General features: G+C 36.1%; 1 protein-coding gene across 2 annotated transcripts in view; it reads left to right on the forward strand.

Annotated features, from left to right (window-relative positions):
* LOC150107917 (3-hydroxyacyl-CoA dehydrogenase type-2-like) overlaps positions 1-19,571 on the forward strand; it is a 73,014-nt gene that overhangs the window by 40,416 nt on the left and 13,027 nt on the right. For both annotated transcript variants that reach the window (XM_090415434.1, XM_090415433.1), the window contains exon 3: positions 2,294-2,458. In XM_090415434.1, the coding sequence (XP_090271560.1) occupies positions 2,294-2,458 (165 nt within the window). The remainder of the gene's footprint in view (positions 1-2,293; positions 2,459-19,571) is intronic.

Genomic DNA, 19,571 nt, shown 5'->3' on the forward strand with positions numbered 1-19,571 from the left:
AAATACTGTACATACTGTACATGTAAAAGAGAATGTAAAGAAATAAACAGATGTTGGCAGAGCCGATTAGCATATGGTATTAATTTTTTCTTTCACTTCACTTTTGCTTAACTTAATTTTCTTCTTCGCTAGTTTTTTCTTTTTTGCCATGCTTTCATCACTTTCATCCGCAGGGCGTTTCAATAGAAACCTGTCCAAGGAGCTTTGTTTCTTCCTCCCTTTTAGAATGTTTCTCTGAAATGAGTTAGGCAAGTGTCATAAAATAGCACCGCTGCACGACCAGTTGCAACTTTTTCAGGGTGTTTCTTTTCAATAAAGTCCGAAACTTTTTCCCACATTGCCAACACTTTCCTTATCTCACTTGAAGAGATAACCTCCTCTGCCTCTGCGGTTGTACCAGTCTCCTGCAGAACCTCCGTATGTTGCTGCGTGTGTAGTTCTGTCAACTCCGTCATCAGTTCCTCGGAATGTGCGGCAACAAGGTTTCGATGTCTCCCTCATCCATCTCCAGGCCCATGGACTTTCCGAAGGACACAATCTCCTCCAGCACTTCCTGTTCAGGTCTAAATCCTTCAAAGTCCCTTTTAGCCACAGCTTTTTCCATGCAGAGGTCAAGGTCATTTTTGTAACACCCTGTCAGGCCATATCAATAATTTTGAGGCATATGATAATGTTGTAGTGGTCCATCCAGAACTCTCGAAGGGTGAAGTTTGTGCTCTCCATAACCTCAAAGCAGCATTGGAACATGTGTTTGGTAAAACGTTTCTTGAAATTGGAGATCACCTATTGGTCCATGGGCTGTAGGATAGGGGTGTTGTTGGGTGGAAAGTAGAAAACCTTTATAAAGCTGAACTCCTCGAGGATGTCGTCCTCAAGGTTTGGTGGGTGGGCAGGAGCATTGTCAAGGACGAGAAGGGCTTGCAGGGGTAAGTCATTGACCTCGAGGTATTCCTTAACGGCAGGACCAAAGACCAAGTTGACCCACTGCGCAAAAAAACTGCCTGGTGACCCATGCCTTTGGGTTTGCTCTCCACATAACCTGCAGTTTTTCTTTTAAAACCTTATGTGTCTTGAAGGCTCTGGGGTTTTCTAAGTGGTATACGAGCAGCGACTTGATTTTGCAGTCGCCACTCGCATTTGCACACAGTGCAAGGGTCAACCTATCCTTAATGGGCTTGTGACCTGACATCTTCTTTTCTTCTGCCGTTATGTAAGTTTTGCTTGACATCTTCTTCCAGAAGAGCCCTGTCTCGTCACAGTTGAAAACTTGTTGGGGGGGATGTATCCAAAGGATACATCCCCCCAACAAGTTTTCTAAGGGACAACAGGATTCTAAGGCAGTTGAGGAATTTACAAATTCCTCAACTGCCTTAGAATCAGAGCTCGCTGCCCACCATGCCTGACAACGGAGTGAATGCTGGTCCTTTTTCAGAAATTTTCAAACCACCCACGACTGGCTTTGAACTGCTCTTGTGAAGCCTCCTGTGCTGAAGTATCTGGGGTCTGCTGTAACAAATCTGCATAAATGGCTCGTGCCTTCTCACAAATTATAGTCTCTGTCGCAGTGTCTCCTGCAAGCTGCTTCCCTGTCAACGAAAAAATCAGCACGTTCTCCATCTTTTCATGGACAGAGTTGCATAGCTTTGAAATAATTTTAATGCCCTTAGCTGGAGTTATAGCCTTTATCAAGTCCTTCTGCTTCAGAATAGTACATATCGTAGAAGTAGTGCGATCATACTGCGTTGCCAAGTCTATTACTCTTACGCCTTGCTCATGTTTGTTTATTGTCTCACGCTTTAATTCCATGGATATCACCTTTTTCCTTTTCTCACCATTGTTCTTTACACTCACCTTCTTTGGACTCATGGTTATGCGAAAAAAATTAGCTAAATAACTGTACATACAAAAAAAAAAAAACACAAAATTAAATCTCAACACTGCAGAAATGCTTCCGCGGTGAGGTAAACATGTGAACTGAGCAACGTGCAAGACTCGGGAATCTGAGCAGAATGGTGGTTGTGACGTCACTGAAGCAGGCTCATAAGTCAAGGCAAAAAATCGACCTAGTGACGGCTCATATCTCAAAAAACTCATATGTTGGGGCACTCGTATCTCAAGGTACCACTGTGTATATATATACATATATATATATATATATATATATATATATATTTGTTATAGATGTGTCTCAGATGTGAATTCCTCTTAAACTCTGTTTATTGTAATTGTTATAATTTTAAATTGTCAATATTCTTTAGGAGAAAAGAGATTCTTTAGCTTTTATTTTCAATAGGTGATATCTGAAGATGATGTTAAAAGTACCATATCTGTAACAGAATCAAAATTTAGCAAATTAAATGCTGTTGTGAATTGTGCTGGAATAGCAGTAGCATTCAAAACATATAACTTCTTAAAGCATTTACCACATTCATTGGACACTTTTGAAAAAGTTCTAACAGTAAGTATTTGAATTTCTAATTTTTGCAAATTAATAATTTGCAAGGTCATTAATAATTATAACCTTGAAAAAATGTACAAGTTTCATTCAACAAACAGATGCATTTGTCCCAAACTTTATTTTATAGACATTGATTTAAAATTACTAAATATATGAAGAGCCAAAGGCTTCAATTCGGCGACATATAACTTGTTTAAGTTAGGGATATTACATCCCATATTATTTCTTAGCCGAATAAGAAACTCAAAAGAGTTTCATGCCGAATATAGAAATTATATAAAGTTCGGCGATTCCAAGCGTAACCAAATATCTGGACAAGTTATATGTCTCTGAATTGAAGCCTTTGGCTCTTAATATATTTAGTAATTTATTAGGACACCACTTGGCAATTCTCATAGAAGGGATGCAAGTTCTGTTCGCTACAAACTTGGTATTAATTAGGTCTACCTACTCACTGATGAGACCTCAATGAAGGTTGAAACTGGTCTTGGTAATGACCTTCTCTCATAATGTAGAACAGTAATACAGCTCCTAAGAGCTAAGTTCACATTATGGGTAAATATCAAGAATAGTGATCAGAGCTTGCTCCACCTTCGACATGAGTTGCCTCAGCTTGCACTACCTTAAGGGTCAGTTGCTGCTATCCAGGTATTTGCTTACGCTTGGAATCACCGAACTTTATATAATTTCTATATTCGGCTAAGAAACAATATGGGATGTAATATCCCTTAACTTAAACATTGATTTAAAAGTTTTTCTAAATCAATATTTCATCATCATCATCATCAAATTCCTGCCATGTACCCTCAAGGGGTGTACAGGATATGACAGTACTACATGAAAAAATTACATCATTACTAACTTCCTATCTACAATTTTCTTCCAAATCAGTCTGTTACCTGTCAAGACTCCAACATTATCAGATCTTATATTTCTATCGTCTAAGGCACTTTGTACCGTATCAATCCACCTATATCTTGGTCTTCCTCTGGGTCGTTTTCCTGCCAACCTGGCAGAGAACACTTGTTTTGCTAATCTTTCCTCTCCCATTCTATTTAAGTGACCATATCACCTGAGATTAGCTCTGCTAATGCATTCCTGGATGCTGACAATGTCAAGTTCTTTCCTAATATCCTCATTTTTAATATGATATTGCCATTGATGCCATCTGTTCACGCCTCTAATCTTTCTCAGGACTCTCATATCTGCGGTCTCTAGTCTTTGGTCAAGTGTTTTACTTCTGACCCAGCTCTCAGATCCATAAGTTAAAACTGGTTTGAACACTGTCTTGTATACAGCTAATTTAGTGTTCCGACTAATTTCTCTCTTATTCCATATGAATTTATTCAGTTGACTTCCCACCATACCAGCTTTGCTGATTCTGTTGTCTATTTCTATATTTAATTTACCATCTTCAGTAAAAATTGTGCCTAAGTAGCTGAAATGTTTTACTTGTTCCACAGGTTCTCCATTCACAACACAGTTGACATTTTCAATGATTCTGCCTATTTTCATTGTCTTTGTTTTTGTATTGCTGACCTTCATACCATATCTATTACAACAGCTATTCAATTTAGTCAGAGAATCTTGCAGACTTGTAGCAGATTTATTTAGAAGTATAACATGATCCGCATAAAGCAAAGAGCTGACATTAACATCTCCAATTTTGATATCAGGTTTAATACCACTTTCCTTCATAATGTGATCCATATAGATAATGAATAACAGAGGGGATAATGTACATCCTTGTCTCACACCAGATTTAACATTAAACCATCTTCCTGTACTTCCTTCACTTCTAACTGCTGACTCACAACTCAAATAAAGACTAAGTATTGCTTGATATAATGCCCCATTGACACCATATAACTGCAACGTATTGAATAGCTTCTCTCTTGGCACCTTGTCATATGCCTTTTCCAAATCGACAAAACTTAAATACAGATCTTTGTTATATTCCCATGCTTTCTCGACTATTTGTCGTAAAGTGAAGATCTGATCCTGACAACCTCTATTTGGCCTGAATCCAGCTTGTTCTTCACCAAGCTTTTCTTCCACAATTCTTCTCAACCGTTTCTCAAGTATACTTGCATAGATCTTGCCAGGAACACTCAGTAGGGAAATACCTCTGTAATTCTCACATTTAGTTTTATTTCCCTTTTTATATATGGGTATTATTAGAGCTCTACTCCAATCATTGGGAATTCATCCGTCTGTCCAGGCTTTCTGAACTGTGCAGTGCAGCCACTGTAAGACTTTTTATACCACCATACTTCAGCATTTCTGGTCGAATATCATCTACTCCTGCTGCCTTTCCACATTTCAATCCTTTGATGGCTTTTTCTACTTCAAGTATGGATATGTATTCCTGACTGCATGCCTGGTCAGTGTTTTTTATCACTGTGCTGTCATCACTGCTTGTTTCATTTAGCAGTTTTTCAAAGTAATTACTCCATACTTCAAGGATATCTTTTTCTCCCGGTTTCATGTCACCTTTATCATCTCTAATTCCTTTTACAGCACTCTTTCCTCCATTCTTAAGCTTCTTCAACAACCTCCAGAATATTTTGCCGCCTTCTTGATATTTATTTTCTATATTCTTGCCAAAGTCCTCCCATGACTTTTGTTTAGCTAGTTTTACACACTGTTTAGCTTTCTTCTATTTGTATCTGTATTCTGTAAGAGTAAAAGCTGACTTATTTGCCAGGAACTTTTGATATGCTTTCTTCTTTTTCTTCACTGCCTCTTTAACTTCCTGTGTCCACCAGGGAGTTCTGATTTTTTTATCCTTGCACACAACCTCACCACATGCCTCTCTGGCAGAATCAATCAATGTTTTCTTCAGAGTTTGCCACTGGATCTCCAAGGTTTGATTCCTGTTCTCAAACCCTTTCATTTTCTTTTCAATAATCTTTCTGTATTTTAGTCTACAGTTAACATCTGAGAGCTGCTCAACTTTTATTCGCTTTAAAACGTTCTTACATGTTATTCTTTTCAATATGAAATTCAATTTTATCCTGCTCAAGACTAAATAGTGATCACTTCCAATTTCAAATCTTCTGTACACTCTGGTGTCCTGCACCAGGGAGAAAACATCACTATCAACAATCACTATCATCACTATCGCATTGGTGGAACCGTACTCCAGGAGATTGATGAGGCCAGGGAGTTGAAGTTTAGGGGGCACATTGCAAAAGTGACTAAAACAGCTCACCAAATCACTTGGCTTATGAAAAATACTTTAACATGGAGAGACAAACAAGTTGTTGTTCCTCTGTATCGAGCCTTGATAAGACCCCATCTGGACTTCTGTGCCCAGTTATGGGCACCAGGGTTTCTTTGTGATGGGGAGGAAGTGGAGAGGGTCCAGAGACGAGTGAACAAGATGATAGCAGGACTGTGGAATGAACCTTATGAGAAGAGGTTGAGGATTTGTGGGTTGCAGAAATTAGACGATAGGCAAAGGAGGGGTGATATGATTGAGACATTCAAATTACTGAAGGGTTTTTATAAGATTGATCCAGAAGATATTTTTGAAAATATGACTGGTGGTAGGAGGACTAGGGGCCATGCATAGAAGCTGGGCAAGTGCGTGGTTGACAAGGGTGTTAGAGCTAGGTTTTTTACTTGGAGAGTGGTGAATGAGTGGAATAAGCTTCCAGAGTCTGTTGTGGGTGCTACGACCATGAATGAGTTCAAGGCAAGATTTGATAGATACTGTGTGAATGTTGAATAGTTGTTCCAGACATGATGTTAGGGCCTCCCTCGATGAGTCTGTCGACTCCTTGGAGTTTCCCGGAACAATAATAATAATAATAATAAAAAAACAATAACATAGTCAATGAGACTTTTCTTATTCCTAGCCTCTTCTCTCCATGTGAATTTGTGCACATTTTTATGTTGCAACATGGTGTTAGTAATAACCAGCCCATGTCCTGAGCAGAAATCCAACAGATATTTACCATTATTATTAGCTTTGCTCTTTTCTCCAAATTTTCCCAAAATATTTTTGTATGTCTCACAATCATTTCCTACTCTGCTATTTAGATCCCCAACAAGGACCAACTTTTCCTTTTTCATTGTGTCAGTTGCTTTTTCTAGAGCATCAAAAAATTCCTCCACTTCTACCTTAGTAGAACCTTCTGTGGGACCATAGGCACAAATAAGTCTCATTGTTCAGTTTCCCATTCTCATATTTGCCCACATTACTCTACTTGAGACTGCCTGCCATTCAAGAAGATTAGCCTCGTATTTTGTGCTGAATACTATGGCTACTCCTTCTTTTCCTTGATTGTCATTGCCTGAATATAACATTTTGTATTTATTGCTCAGAAAGATCTCACCAGTTTTGGTCTTTTTTGTTTCAGTCACCTCTATTATGTCGATCTGGTACTTATCTAATTCCTCAGCTAGCTCCATTTCTTTGCCATTCAGGCTTCTTACGTTGATAGTACCGATCTTTAACTCTGGTGATGTTGAGTTGGGGTTTGTTTTCAGATTTGTTCCACTAGCTGACTTTTCGCTGTTCGCCCTGGTTCCCTGGCGAAAACAACGGGAGCCTTGTTTAACCGGGCAACGCCCCAGCCGGCATGAAATTTTGTCATGTTGTACCATCATTTTTTATTTTGGTTTAACCAATAAGAATACAATTTGGTCGGCTAAATCCCAAATTGCCAGCCCATCCTCGTTCGTTCAGTATCAAAGTAGATACCCAACAGGGTGCACCACGAGAAGGTGAGGATTGGACATTAGGTCAGAAGCTCTAGTCGGTTCTCCGCATTCCTTTAAAGGCTATGTGGAGGTCTCTTCTCAGTTATACAGCTTTGACCCTTAAGAAAAAAAATCAATATTTATGTAATACAAATATTATGCATTTTAAAGAGGTACCTGTGATTCAGGTGTGGTAACAAATTGAACATATAGACACAGAAAAATGTGTTATTTTATTACTCAATCATAATTTCTGTTTGGCACTAAAACAGCTCATTCTTTTAACATAGTTGTTTTAATAATGAAAAAAACGAGATAAGAACATATTATTATTGTTGTTGTTCTGGGCAACTCCAAAGAGTCGACAGACTCATCGAGGGAGGCCCTAACGTCATGGCAAGAACAACTATTCGACATCCACACAGTATCTATCATACCTTGCCTTGAACTCATTCACAGTCGTAGCACCCACAACAGACTCTGGAAGCTTATTCCACTCATTCACTACTCTCCAAGTAAAAAACCTAGCTCTAACACCCTTGTCAACCACGCTCTTGCCCAGCTTCCATTCGTGGCCCCTAGTCCTCCCACCATCAGTCATATTTTCAAAAATATCTTCTGGATCAATCTTATAGAAACCCTTCAGTAATTTGAATGTCTCAATCATATCACCCCTCCTTTGCCTATCGACCAATTTCTGCAACCCACAAATCTTCAACCTATTCTCATAAGGTTCATTCCACAGACCTGCTATCATCCTGGTCACTTGTCTCGGAATCCTCTCCACTTCCTCCCCATCATATCAGTTTGGTAAGTTCCCAGTGCTATGTCAGAGATGTGCAGCAGGCTTTGAAGTGGACAATATAAATTTGTATAATAATTAATACTATTCAAGGTCAGAGTTTCTTCCCTCTGGCATGGACAATCAGGTTAGGACAATAATAGAACCGATAAATATTCTTATCTAAAACTTCTTCCGAGAATGAACTTGGTTTCTTTCCATGACAAGGCAGTCCAGACTTGGGGGATCTACCATAACTGATATAGTCCATTGTACCTAACAAATACTGGACAGGGAAAATTTATCCTTAGTGCTAGACAGAATGTTGAATTATACAAAGGTTATATTCATTTTGCTGTATTAAGGCTTTGACAGTAAGGTGCTTTTACTAATAAGTCTGATTAAACAAAAAAAAAAAAAACTATTTTTCTCTCCTTGGTAGTTTTTTGTGCCAGATTCATTGAAGCAGTGGAATTTTTTTTTTTTTTTTTAATGCACAAATTTAATTTAATCCACTTAAAATAATTCAACTGTTAAGTGTATGTCCTATCTGATATTCCATGGACAGTTAAGTGGTTATTATATTCTTACCTGCTTTTCACCATCTCTTTCATTGCTAAGGGTGGAATGAATTATTTGTTCTGAAATATTTTGCATCTAAGACTAGTAATAAACTAATTTATTTTTCACTATATCTACTTGTTCATCATGTTATGAGATAGATTTTTAAATTGCATATTTATTTTCCAAAAGTGGTTACAAAAATTGTACTGATAAAGCATATCAGCAGTAATATTGGAATGTTGCAAAATACATATACAATAGCTCCACTTCTATGACCTAATTTGTTCCATTTAGGCTAGCTCAAGTGAGCTGTCACTTTTCAATTATCATAAACTGAACCTTAAATTCCCATTGGCTCTGTGTTGTGATTTGAGATTGTGCTCTTGAAAATACAGTTTGAAGTATATCATGCTACACCAAGATTGCACTTAAATAATGAAATAAATAAATAATACATTTATTTAATCGTGCAAAAAGAAAATGTTACAGGATTTAGTGTTTAAAATTTCCTAAAATGAAATTCTATATGTAGTTTTTTCTAACCTAAGTTTTTCCTTGGTAAATTTTGCTGTAGCATTAAAGCCAACCTGACCATGGCCGAGGCCTTAAGGCTATGTTTTATTCAAAATCAGATCATAAGTTTCTAAATTTTTCTGACTGGAGTAGTTGTGTTTCATCTTTGGCATTTCCTTGCTCTAGCATTTCAATTCCCCAATAGTAGGCTCTTTTTCATGTGAGTACCGCAATTCATTTACATCTTTATTAGCAACTTTTAGAGCCATTTGTTTTGCTATCTTATCTAGTCATTGTCTTTTTCAAAGAAGGTTGAAAACCTTTAAAGTATTAAACTATGTGCAAAATTTTTCAAACTATTTTCAGATTGGATTTAGCATTCTGTGCAGCTGTAAAACATTTGACTGTCTTTATTCAGGCACAGCAGTGGTTTAAAAAATACAAATATATATATAATACTTTGTAAAATAAAACTGTGTTATTCACCATAAAAAAAGTTGATTCACTTATTAGATATCATTCATATTGGTTAAAATATCTTTTCTCGGCTATACTCTATAGTCTGTAACCTGCTGTTGAAAATAGGCAAATTGTTCCCCTTGCTTCTTGTGACCCAGCATTTCATATGGTCATATCAGAAAATTTATATCAGTTGTAAACATGGATCCCACTGTATATTGCTTTCTGTTATTCTTAAAATACAGCAGAAGAATGTTTATCAATTGACTACCAGTCATGAGTTTCCTTGAAAAATATCACCAATTAGTAGTTTAAAAATATACCATTGTTCTTGTTATAATTTTATAATGGCTGACCTGTATAAAAAAAAAAGAATTTATTAAATCTCAGTATATTTCACTCTATGTTACAAGTATATCATCAGAGAGAAAAGGTAAAGATCAGTTAACAACATCATCATCATCAAATTCCTGACATGTACCCTCAAGAGGTGTACAGGATATGATAGCACTACATGAAAAATTTACATCATTACTAACTTCCTATCTACAATTTTCCTCCAAATCAGTCCGTTACTTGTCAAGACTCCAATATTATCAGATCTCATATTTCAATCGTCTAAGGCACTTTATACCGTATAAATCCACCTATATCTTGGTCTTCCTCTGAGTCGCTTTCCACCAGATTTAACATTAAACCATCTTCCTGTACTTCCTTCAATTCTGACTTGCAACTCAAATAAAGACCAAGTATTGCTTGATATAATGCTCCATTGATGCCATATAAATGTAGTGTATTCAATAGCTTCTCTCTTGGCACCTTGTCATATGTCTTTCTCAGATTGGCAAAACTTAAATACAGATCTTTGTTATATTCCCATGCTTTCTCAACTATTTCTCTTAAAGTGAAGATCTGATCCTGACAGCCTCAATTTCACCTGAATCCAGCTTGTTCTTCACCAAGCTTTTCTTCCACAATTCTTCTCAACCGTTTCTCAAGTATACTTGCATAGATCTTGCCAGGAACACTCAGTAGGGAAATACCTCTGTAATTCTCACATTCAGTTTTATTTCCCTTTTTTATATATGGGTACTATTAGTAGCTCTATTCCAATCATCAGCAATTCATGTCCAGGCTTTCTGAACTATGCAGTGCAGCCACTGTAAGACTTTTATACAACCATACTTCAACATTTCTGATCGAATATCATCTACTCCTGCTGCCTTTTCACATTTCAAGCCTTTGATGGCTTTTTCTACTTCAAGTATGGATATGTATTCCTGACTGTATGCCTGTTGAGTGTTTTTTACCACTGTGCTATCACTGCTTGTTTCATTTAGCAATTTTTCGAAGTAATTACTCCACACTTCAAGGATATCTTTTTCTCCCATTTTTCATGTCACCTTTATCATCTCTAACTCCTTTTACAGCACTCTCTCCTCCATTTCTAAGCTTCTTCAACAATCTCCAGAATATCTTACCACCTACATGATATTCATCTTCTATGTTCTTGCCAAAGTCCTCCAATGACTTTTGTTTAGCTAGTTTTACACAGTGTTTTGCTTTCTTACATTTGTCTCTGTATTCTCTAAGAGCAAAAGCTGACTTATATCTCAAGTAGTGATGTGACCAAATATTAGAATTGGGAACTGGACAATGAGACTTATTTATGCCTATGGTCCCACAGAAGGTTCTACTAAAGTAGAAATGGAGGAATTTTTTGATGCTTTAGAAAAAGCAACTGACACAATGAAAAAGGAAAAGTTGGTCCTTGTTCGGGATCTGAATAGCAGAGTAGGAAATGATTGTCAGACATACCAAAGTATTTTGGGAAAATTTGGAGAAAAGAGCAAAGCTAATAATAATGGTAAATACCTGTTGGATTTCTGCTCAGGACATGGACTGGTTATAACTAACACCATGTTCCAACATAAAAATGTGCACAAATTCACATGGAGAGAAGAAGCAAGGAATAAGAAAAGTCTCATTGACTATGTTATTGTTGAAAGTGATGTTTTCTCCCTCGTGCAGGACACCAGAGTGTACAGAGGATTTGAAATTGGAAGTGATCACTATTTAGTCTTGAGCAGGATAAAATTGAATTTCATATTGAAAAGAATCACATGTAAGAAAGTTTTAAAGCGAATAAAAGTTGAGCAGTTCTCAAATGTGAACTGTAGACCATACACAAAGATTATTGAAGAAAAAATGAGAGTTTCAGAACAGGAACCAAACCTTGGAGATTCAGTGGCAAGCCTTGAAGAAAACCCTGATTGATTCAGCCAGAGAACATGTGGTGTCTCTCTGGCAAGGATAGAAAAATCAGAACTCCATGGTGGACACAGGAAGTTAGAGAGGCAGTGAAGCAAAAGAAGAAATCATACCAAAAGTTCTTGGCAAATAAGTGAGCTTTTGATCTTAGAGAATACAGAGACAAATGTAAGAAAGCAAAATACTGTGTAAAACTAGCTAAACAAAAGTCATACGAGGACTTTGCAAGAACATAGAAAATAAATATCAAGAAGGTGGTAAGATATTCATGGTGTTGTTGAAGAAGCTTAGAAATGGAGGAAAGAGTGCTGTAAAAGGAGTTGGAAATGATAAAGGTGACATGAAAACAGGAGAAAAAGATATCCTTGAAGTATGGAGTAATTACTTTGAAAAATTGCTAAATGAAACAAGCAGTGATATCACAGTGGTAAAAAACACTCGATAGGCATACAGTCAGGAATACATATCCATACTTGAAGTAGAAAAAGCCATCAAAGGCTTGAATTGCGGAAAGGCAGCAGGAGCAGATGATATTCGACAAGAAATACTGAAGTATGGTGGTATAAAAGTTTTATAGTGGCTGCAGTGCATAGTTCAGAAAGCCTGGACAGAGAGACGAATTCCCAATGATTGGAGTAGAACTCTAATAGTACCCACATATTAAAAGGGAAATAAAACTGAATATGAGAATTACAGAGGTATTTCCCTACTGAGTGTTCCTGGCATGATCTATGCAAGTATACTTGCATAGAAACGGTTGAGAAGAATTGTGGAAGAAAAGCTTGCTGAAGAACAAGCTGGATTCAGATGAAATTGAGGCTGTCAGAATCAGATCTTCACTTTAAGAGAAACAGTCGAGAAATCATGGGAATATAACAAAGATCTGTATTTAAATTTTGTTGATCTGGAAAAGGCATATGACAAGGTGCCAAGAGAGGAGATATTCAATACGCTACAGTTTTATGGTGTCAATGGGGCATTATATCAAGCAATACTTGGTCTTTATTTGAGTTGCAAGTCAGCAGTTAGAATGGAAGGAAGTACAGGAAGATGGTTTAATGTTAAATCTGGTGTGAGACAAGGATGTACATTATCTCCTCTGTTATTCATTATCTATATGGATCACATTATGAAGGAATGTGGTATTAAACATGATATCAGAATTGGAGATGTTAATATCAGCTCTTTGCTCTATGCGGACGATGTTATTCTTCTAATAAATCCACTACAAGTTTGCAAGATTGTCTGACTAAATTGAATAACTGTTGTAATAGATATGTTATGAAGATCAGCAATAAAAAGATAAGGACAACGAAAATAGGTCGAATCATTGAAAATGTCAACTGTGTTTTTAACGGAGAACCTGTGGAACAAGTAAAATATTTCAGCTACTTAGGCACGATTTTTAGTGAAGATAGTAAATTAAAATTGGAAATAGACAACAGAATCAACAAACCTGGTATGGTAAGAAGTCAATTGAATAAATTCATATGGATTAAGTGAGAAATTAGTCAGAACACTGAATTAGGCTGTATACAAGACAGCGTTCAAACCAGTTTTAACTTATGGATCTGAGAGCTGGGTCAGAACTAAAACACTTGACCAAAGACCAGAGACTGTAGATATGAGTGTCCTGAGAAAGATTAGAGGCATGAACAGATGGCATCAATGGCAATATCATATTAAAAACGAGGATATTAGGAAAGAACTTGACATTGTCAGCATCCAGGAATGCGTTAGCAGAGCTAATCTCAGGTGGTATGGTCACTTAAACAGAATGGGTGAGGAAAGATTAGCAAAACAAGTGTTCTCTGCCAGGTTGGCAGGAAAACGACCCAGAGGAAGACCAAGATATAGGTGGATTGATATGGTACAATGTGCCTTAGACGATAGAAATATAAGATCTGATAATGATAATATTGGAGTCTTGAGAAGTAATAGACTTATTTGGAGGAAAACTGTAGATAGGAAGTTAGATACTAGATGATACTATGGCTACTCCTTCTTTTCCCCTGATTGTCATTGCCTGAATATAACATTTTGTATTTATTGCTCAGAAAGATCTTGCCAGTTTTTGCCTTTTTTGTTTCAGTCACCCCTATTATTTCGATCTGATACTTGTCTAATTCCTCAGCTAGTGCTTTCTTTGCCATTCAGGCTTCTTATGTTGATAGTACCAGTCTTTAACTCTGTGATGTTGAGTTGGTGTGTGCTTTCAGATTTGTTCCAGTAGCTGACTTTTCGCTGTTCGCCCTGGTTCCCTGGTGAAAACAACAGGGGCCTTGTTTAACCGGGTGACGTCCCAGCCGGCATGAAATTTTGTCATGTTGTACCATAATTTTGTATATTGGTTTAAGCCAATAAGAATACAATTTGATCATCTAAATCAATACCATCCCATCCTCGTTCGTTCAGTATCGAGGCAGATACCCAACAGGGTGCACCACGAGAAGGTGAGGATTGGACATTAGGTCAGAAGCCCTGCTCGGTTCTTCGCATTCCTTTAAAGGCTATGTGGAGGTCTCCTCTCAGTTATACTGCTTTGACCCTTAAGCACCCCAGTTAACAACATTCGGAATGGAAATCACATGACACAACTTGCTTAACCCTGTGGAGGTTGCAGCTGATCTGACAGATACAAAGAAATTGTTTTAATATAAATATTCTTACACTATACAGTGTATAGCTTGGAGGTCATGACTAGCTGCGCATATGTATGTTATGAGTGATATTCTGCATTGTTTATGCCATCAGTTATTTAACACATGTTATGTTAAGGTGTGTGATATTTGATAATAAATTGTATCTGAGAGATACCACAAACTCTGATGTCGGTATAGTATTGGTTTACTTGTTTTTTTTATTTACCATTGAAAATGGCCAGAAAAATATATCGATTGGATAATCCATCAGGTGTTGAAGAGATTCAGCAAATGATACTCGAGTCCAATGATGGGAATGCGAAGATGAAAGTGATTTAGAAGATGATGATTATGTGGAAGTTCATTCAGAAATTTCGGATACCGAACAAGATATTTCTAGTGAAGAAAGTGAAGATGAGTTAGATACGAATGAAGAGTATTTTCTTGGAAAGGATAAAAAATCAAAATGGAGGAAAAATCCAATAAGAAGACAAATTAGAAGACAGCTGCAAAATATTTTGTGTCAACTTCCATTAGTTCACCCAAACACAAAAAATGCCAAGACAGAACTTGAAACTTGGAATTGCTTTATCATAGATGATGTTTTAGATCTAATCTTATTATATACAAATAAATGCATCGATTCTATTTCGAACTGGTATTCAAGAGAAAGAGATGCTAAACAAATAGACAAAACAGAATTGAAAGCATTTTTAGGCCTCATATCTAGCCGGTTTACATTGCAACAATCAGTGATGAACAGCAATGTGAAAATACTGCCTAGAATATTTATTAGAAATCTCATAATGTCAGTTTGCATCAGAACAAATAAAAAGGCATTCAGAAATCTACAGGTGTGCATAAGCCTTTACACTTGAAATTTCATTAATTTCAGACACAGTTTGAAGGAAATTTTAATGACAACAGATACGGCTCCCTCAACAAACAGAAAAAGATGTTTTAAGTGCTATGCATCCGAGGTCACTTATCAAAATAATTTTGCAAGTATTGTAAAAAGTATTTATGCCTTGAGCATAGCAATATTGTTTGCAATGACTGTGATGACTGTTTTGTAAATCCAACTATTGAAGATTCTGATTAATTAATGTTAAATGTGTTTTAGTTTTATTTTCTTTCATTATCCATGCTTGCATTATTTTGTAACAAAAATGTTTATTCTTTATATTTCTTTGTTCAATAATTTCTAGATTATAACTGAAAATAAATAAACCATTCATGTATTATATTTGCAGCGTTGTTTTTTTTTTTATTTTAAGTTTTGTCGCATTTCAACACATACTTGTAATGAATGTATCTCTTGGATACACGTGGTCTAAGCTGCAATTTTTTCGACCGCAAACTCTGCAGGGTTAACATTTGCTTACTTGCTTAAGTTGACTTGGTAAGGAAGTCTGACTTTGATTAATTTGCCATTAGTTCTTTGGAATTACACTAGAATTCCTCCAGTATTTTTAAATTTCATTGTCTATTTCTTGAATCTTGTATAAATTTACATCATCATCCAAATCTTAACTGCTCTGATTGCATGCCGGTCCGAAAGTTTTGAGTTTTGGGAAGTAATTGCCATTAACTATTTTTTTAATGGATAAGTTATGTAACCTTGTATTTAAATGACAAAAGCATCGTTTCATTTTGAACTCTTCTCCTGTTAACTTCAGCTTTGACAAGACACAAGCGAGTAAGCACAACACCCACAAAAGGTTGTCACAAAATGCTACTTCTGTTAATTGTCCGTTAATTGGGTTCAAGGAGTGGTGATAGATTGGGTCTCCTATGGTGAGTCTTCGGACTCCATGGAAGTGTATGTATAATAATAATAATAATGCAAATTACCAAAAGATTTTTACAGGATTAATACAGGTGAAATTTTTCAGAACAGGTCTAGGGATAGGAGAACTAGGGATCATCCTTGGAAACAGCAAAAATCTTGGACTAGATTTTTTGTTTGGAGAATGGTAAATGAGAGGAATAGGTTACCAGAGTGTGTTGTCAGTGCCGTGACTGTGAATGAGTTCAAAGCAAAGTATGATAGATACTGTGCAAATGTTGGATAGTACTTGGCATAATGTTTAGGGTATGCCTTGATAAGTGTAAGGACTCAAATGTTGGATGGCACTTTGCATGGTGTTTAGGGCCTCCCTTGATGAGTCTAAGGACTCCATGGAGTAGCCCATAAGAGTAATAATATTTCCATCCACTGTTGGTGCTATTTTGTTGTACTACAATGTTATACATACATTACATACTTGCCATTTTTAATTAATTTACTTAACTGACATATTTCGGTGATTACACCACATTTTTTATTATTCAGTTATACAACATACTGAAATAATAGTTCCTGACAAGTTTCGTAAATCGTAGGATTTACATATTCGAGGGTAAATAGTATAACTGAAAGTTTAAACAAGAGAAATTAATAAATACAAATCATAACGGTCTGGCTATTCATAAACTGAAATAACAGAATGCAGATATAAAACGTTATTGACGTTGAACAATACTGGACGATGTCACTTGTTCTCGTTCATACAGTCTGAGCTCAGATTGAGGTAGATTTTTTATTAGAGCTGACCACACTTGATGGAGAATTAAAGCTTTTTTATTGAATTGGGTTGGGTTTTTCAGCATATTAGCAGCTTCTTTAAATTTTCTTATGTAGCCGTTGTTTTCTATGTATGACATCGTCGTTTTTTGCCAGAGTATATCATGTCCAGTGGAAGTGGTATGGAAAGCAAGATCCGTTTTATGTTTTCTTTTATACTGTACATCTTTTTGGTGTTCAGCCATGCGTATTTCTCCAGATCTTCCTGTCTGTCCTACGTAGCAAATCCCACAAGAGCAATGGATTTTGTAGACTCCTGATTTTTTAAGAGGATGATGAGTTGGTTTTGGTGGATGTAGGAATCTTGAGATTTTTTCCATAGGAAGGAAGGCTACTTTTACATTGTGTTTGTTCATTAAATTGGTTAGCTTATCTGTAACATTTTTGATATAAGGAAGCGAGATTGCGTTTTTGTAATCCTGTTTTATTGTATTGTTAGTTGGAGGCATTTTAAGGATTCTCTTGATGGTTTTTGTTTCATACCCATTCTTTTGGATTCAGATGGTTATGATTTGTATTTATTAATTTCTCTTGTTTAAACTTTAAGTTATACTATTTACCCCTGAAGATGTGAATCCTCCGATTTACGAAACTTGTCGGGAACTATTATTTCAGTATGTTGTATAACTGAATAATAAAAAATATGGTGTCATCATCGAAATATGTCTTTTGAACAAATTAGCCACAGAAGTCTACGCCTGCAATTACAAACTTAAGGTGAGTGCTTTTGGCATAAAGTTATACAATTAGAGAAACTACGCATTAAACATCTCAACTTCATTAACCGTCTAATTTCCCTCATCTGATGCAGAGATAACGAAGTCATCCCGAAATTCATCAAAATCAAATGCGTATTCCATACAAACAAGTCCTCCAGAATTTATCATAAAATTGAACTAGCTCTTTTAAGAGAAAGAATTACAGTCACTAGAGCTGAATTAGCATTAATTAGTAATAACACTTTTTCTCTTCATAATGAACTGGCCACATCTCTTCCATCCTACCTATGGAATAACAGTGATAGTGTTACATTCAACAAAGCAATAGTGATCTCAGAATACATTAATTCATAAGTTCGACGTACTCCTTCAGAAGAAAGAAATACATAAAAAATACTAGATTATTCAAAAGTAGTTATTAATCTTTATTCGAGAGTCCTAACAAAAGAAGAAAACAACCTTTTACTTAAGGGTTTTAACTTTGCCTTAACCCCACATTTCCTAACAAAAATTGATATCATAGCACAAATAGAAAAAGGAATTAGAAATCTACCGGACAACACTACAGATCTTATCCATATAGAGAGTACAGCTTTACTATTAAAAAGCAGATTACCTCGTAGGAATCTACCTTACATGAATACACTTGCCTTAAAAAATTAAAGGATGACAAAAATATTGTCATAATCAAAGCGGATAAAGGCAACACTGTCATTTTAAATGCTACAGAATATGATAATAAAATGAAAAGTCTCCTGGAGGATACAAACACCTACAAACCCTTAGACAGAGACCTGACTTGGCATAAACACAAAAAAACAAATGTTCTCATAAAAAAAGTGCCTCTTTGGATGGAAGAACTTAAAAAATACTTACAATCAAAACATCCTTTGATACCAAGAATCTATGGTGTTCCAAAGATCCACATACAGATATACCTTTAAGACCAATAGTAGATGCAAAAGATTCACCGACTTCCAACTTGGCGAAATACCTCACCAACATGATCTCACATCATATAGGAAAAACATCTTCCTTCATAAAAAATAGTACACATTTCATAGAAAAAGTGAAAGATATACATATTGGTCCATCAGACAGCAAGTCTAGACATTATCAGCTTGTTTACAAACGTCCCGAGACAAGATATTTTGAATCTCCCAGAAGACCTCTTCCCTCCGGATATCTTAGATCTTTTTAAACATTGTATAAACAATACTTTTTCACCTATCAAGACAGAATCTGGGAACAAAAAGAAGGACTGGCCATGGGTTCACCATTATCACCAGTATTAGCAAACCTATTTATGGAAAAATTTGAAAACAATGCTCTAAAGAATTACCATAAAAAACCAAAAATATGGCTACGCTGTGTAGACAATATTTTCATCATATGGAGTGGAACAACAGATGAACTTATCAATTTGAAAGATTATCTCAACAATTTGCACAACACCATAAAATTCACTTTAGAACATGAAGAAAATAGAAAACTTCCTTTTCTAGATATTCTATTTGAAGTTAATGAAGAAAATAAACTCTCCTCAGTATATAGAAAGCCGACCAACACAGGAAGATTTCTAAATGCAGCCTCACACCACCATCCTTCACAAAAAATAAGCTTAATTAAAACTTTTCGAGACAGAGCATACAATATCTCCAGCACGCAAGAAAGATGTAATGAAGAACTAAAATACATAACACAAATCCTCCAACAGAATGGGTATGAAACAAAAACCATCAAGAGAATCCTTAAAATGCCTCCAACTAACAACACAATAAAACAGGATTACAAAAACACAATCTCGCTTCCTTATATCAAAAATGTT

Source organism: Typopeltis vanoorti, chromosome 3, assembly GCF_054136105.1.
Source record: "Typopeltis vanoorti isolate ZY-2024b chromosome 3, IOZ_Tvanoo_1.0, whole genome shotgun sequence".
NCBI lineage: Eukaryota > Metazoa > Arthropoda > Arachnida > Uropygi > Thelyphonidae > Typopeltis > Typopeltis vanoorti.